This window comes from Parus major, unplaced genomic scaffold (genome assembly GCF_001522545.3).
Source record: "Parus major isolate Abel unplaced genomic scaffold, Parus_major1.1 Scaffold341, whole genome shotgun sequence".
Lineage (NCBI taxonomy): Eukaryota > Metazoa > Chordata > Aves > Passeriformes > Paridae > Parus > Parus major.
In genome coordinates, this window is record NW_015379283.1 from 28,009 (window position 1) to 28,989 (window position 981).

General features: G+C 69.3%; 1 protein-coding gene across 1 annotated transcript in view; it reads left to right on the forward strand.

The window, feature by feature from the left end:
* Positions 1-981, forward strand: part of EVI5L (ecotropic viral integration site 5 like) — a 12,193-nt gene that overhangs the window by 9,697 nt on the left and 1,515 nt on the right. Inside the window, exons 10-11 of the mRNA XM_033511543.1 lie at positions 10-202; positions 488-634. Of these exons, the coding sequence (XP_033367434.1) occupies positions 10-202; positions 488-634 (340 nt within the window). The remainder of the gene's footprint in view (positions 1-9; positions 203-487; positions 635-981) is intronic.

The window sequence follows — 981 nt, forward strand, 5'->3', positions numbered from 1 at the left end:
TGTCCCCAGGTGTGTCCCCAGCTCAGCAGGTGTGTCCCCAGGTGTGTCCCCAGCTCAGCAGGTGTGTCCCCAGGTGTGCGGGGGCCGCTGGAAGGAGCCGCGGGCGCTGCACGAGGCCGTGCTGGGGGTGCAGCTGCGCGAGAGCCAGGCCCAGGCGGAGCTGAGGGCGCTGAGACAGCGCGTGCTGCACCTGGAGACACAGGTGAGCAACTGGGATGGGCTGGGATGGGACTGGGATGGACTGGGATGGGCTGGGATGGACTGGGATGGGACTGGGATGGGACTGGGATGGACTGGGATGGACTGGGATGGACTGGGATGGGACTGGGATGGGACTGGGATGGACTGGGATGGACTGGGATGGACTGGGATGGGGCTGGGAGAGCAAGGAGACCAGGGTTTATCCCGGTCACCCCCGGGTGTTTCCCGCTCTCTCACGGGTGTCTCCCGCTCACCCCCGTGTGTCTCCCGCTCTCTCCCGCTCCAGGGCCGGATCCAGCGCTCGGTTCTGGGCCGTGCCGAGCAGGCCTGTGCCGGGCTGAGGGAGCAGCTCCGCGCCGCGGCCGCCCAGAGCCAGGGGCTGCAGGCCCAGCTGAGCGAGAGCCACCGCAAACACGCCGAGGCGCAGTGCAAGGTGGGACAGGGACACAGGGTGTCCCCAGGGTGTCCCCAGGGTGTCCCCGAGTGTCCCCAGGGTGTCCCCAGGGTGTCCCCAGGGTGTCCCCGAGTGTCCCAGGGTGTCCCAGGGTGTCCCCAGGGTGTCCCAGGGTGTCCACAGGGTGTCCCCAGGGTGTCCCCGAGTGTCCCAGGACGTCCCCAGGGTGTCCCTGAGTGTCCCAGGGTGTCCCCAGGGTGTCCCAGGGTGTCCCCAGGGTGTCCCAGGTTGTCCCCATGGTGGCCCCAGGTGTCCCCGGGTGTCCCCCGGTGTCCCTGCGGTGACAGCACTGTCCCCAGAGCAAGGAGGAGGTGATGGCCGTGCGG